The sequence below is a fragment of the Centruroides sculpturatus genome, unplaced genomic scaffold (assembly GCF_000671375.1).
Source record: "Centruroides sculpturatus isolate CEXI.00-Female unplaced genomic scaffold, Cexi_2.0 scaffold1154, whole genome shotgun sequence".
In the NCBI taxonomy this organism is placed as follows: Eukaryota; Metazoa; Arthropoda; class Arachnida; order Scorpiones; family Buthidae; genus Centruroides; species Centruroides sculpturatus.
In genome coordinates, this window is record NW_019385421.1 from 41,489 (window position 1) to 43,857 (window position 2,369).

Genomic DNA, 2,369 nt, shown 5'->3' on the forward strand with positions numbered 1-2,369 from the left:
ACAATAATAAACTTTCTACAAACCTATAACCAGCGTGAAATATGTTCAATTGCTTAGGCTAACGTTTTCGGATCCCACTGGATCCTTCAGCTGGCATTCTAACGGATCGTTACAAATGGAACATAGCCTGATGAAGGATCCAGTGGGATCCGAAAACATTAGCCTAAGCAATTGAACACATTTTACGCTGGTTATAGGTTTGTAGAAAGTTTATTATTGTAAAATTAATATTTCATGTATACAAATAATAACACCATTTTTTAAATTTTCTTCTCAGGATTTAATGTATCAAGAGCCAACTAGATGGAGTCTTACATTCCAGACTTATGTGCAATTGACAATGCTGCAGAATCATAAAAAAGTATCAAATACAAATATAAAACTTATGGAACGTTCAATTTATAGTGCTAAATATTGTTTTGTTGAAAATCTTTATCAAAGGTAAATTTTTGTAACAGAATGAATTAGTGTAGGAAATTATATAAATATAGTTACAAAATAGGTTATATTTATGTTGAAATATATATCTAGTGGTCTTATGCCAAAAGTGGAGTATCTGGTTTTGACTGAATGGTTTAATTGGTTAATTTCTAATAAAGACTTAAAAATTGATTTAATAGGTAAATATCCAACTTCTATATTTATTTATAATTGATGAGAAAATAACTATATTAAGTTTTTTTAATATATTTGATAAAGTATATTTAAGAACTAAACCTGAAGTGGCATATAAACGAATTCAGGAGAGATGTCGCATTGAAGAGAAAGCTATTTCTATGGTATGTTTTGTTTTAAATATATTTATTTTATAAAAAGTAACATTACATTTTCTACAGTAAAATCACTAAATTAATATCCAGTATATTTTGCACAGACTGTTATATAAAGTTTTAAGAACCTGACAAGAATATAGTTGACAAAATCTTTAAAACTTTCTGTATAATAATAGTCTGATATTTGCAATAATACTGTATACAAGGCATGATCAACAAGTTGATTACTGCATCACTTTTGCAGATATGGCTCATCAAAACATGAAAAACATTTGTAATTTTAGTAGGAATATTAAAATTATATTTTTCACTTTTAATTATTTTCTATGGGTTGATGATTGTGTATGAGATGGTTAGGAAGAAGTATCCTTTGTATTGATAATCATTGCTAGCCAGATATGCCATTATTTTAGAAATTGTTTTATTGTACCATAAATAATTCAGTTCAGTGCAAATGAGTGTGCCAAGGAGAAGCAAAACTTATAATTTCTATAACAGAAAGAAATGCTATTTTTTGTTATGGCGAAAAATAAATGCTGTCATTTAATTTATACCTTAGTATCTTTTACCAAAAAGAGATAACCTGGAACATTAATTACTGTGCAATTAATACAATTATGTTTTACAGAATAATTTCATTAGGGTAGATTATTGAGATTTCACAAATCAAATATGTCATCAGTGCTTTTAACTCATGAAAGTTGGTCACTCCCTGCTTTAAGTTGGGCAGGCCTGCTATATACAATTATATATATATATTTATAATGTAAATTATATTTTATATAATTTACATTATAATTTAATTTTTAATTATATGTTAAATGAATTTTTCGTTAGTGAATTGAATAATATGATTAAACCATTTTTAACTCAAAACATATTACAATAATTTCTTCATTTATGCAACCCTCCATTTATGCAAATTCACTTTAATATAATAAAAAATTTTAAATTTTAAATAATCAACTTTATGGAAATAAATAATATTTACATTGAAAAGCATTTTGTTTTCTTTATCAATAATCTCTTATATAGACATATATTTAAAAAAAGAAAAATAACTTTAGCTAAAACTTTTCTACCCCAGTAACAGTAAAATGCTGTATTTGAGAATATTGAACAGATTCATATTTTAAACAGCTTTCCACATCTCCATTTACACACTGATTTTGTGGAACTCTTTCTAATTGAAGGAATTACTGAATTAAATAATCAATTTGGATTTACTATCAAAGCTATGTTTTGTCCAATTAAATATACAAATGCTTTGAAATTTGCAATTAAGGAATGTGATTAAGTCACCATCTTGTATTAAATTTAATAATTAGAATTACATAAATAATTTAGAATATTCTAGAAGAGAAGATTAATCTGCAGCAGGATTCAAACCTACAATTTCTTTGTACCATACCAAACTCATATGCTTTTGTATATTTGATTTATTTAATTAGCCAAGCTATAGGTCAGTAATACAACTATATTTCAAAATCATAGAATGTTACGTATAACTATGAAAATTATTATTTTAAGTATTAACTCTATATTAATAAAGAACTCAAAAGATGTAATAAGGAAAGAAACTGTCAATTTGAATTA

At 25.6% G+C, this 2,369-nt stretch overlaps 1 protein-coding gene across 1 annotated transcript in view; it reads left to right on the forward strand.

The window, feature by feature from the left end:
- Positions 1-2,369, forward strand: part of LOC111638830 (thymidine kinase 2, mitochondrial-like) — a 17,791-nt gene that overhangs the window by 7,281 nt on the left and 8,141 nt on the right. Inside the window, exons 5-7 of the mRNA XM_023384582.1 lie at positions 278-441; positions 532-620; positions 700-779. Of these exons, the coding sequence (XP_023240350.1) occupies positions 278-441; positions 532-620; positions 700-779 (333 nt within the window). The remainder of the gene's footprint in view (positions 1-277; positions 442-531; positions 621-699; positions 780-2,369) is intronic.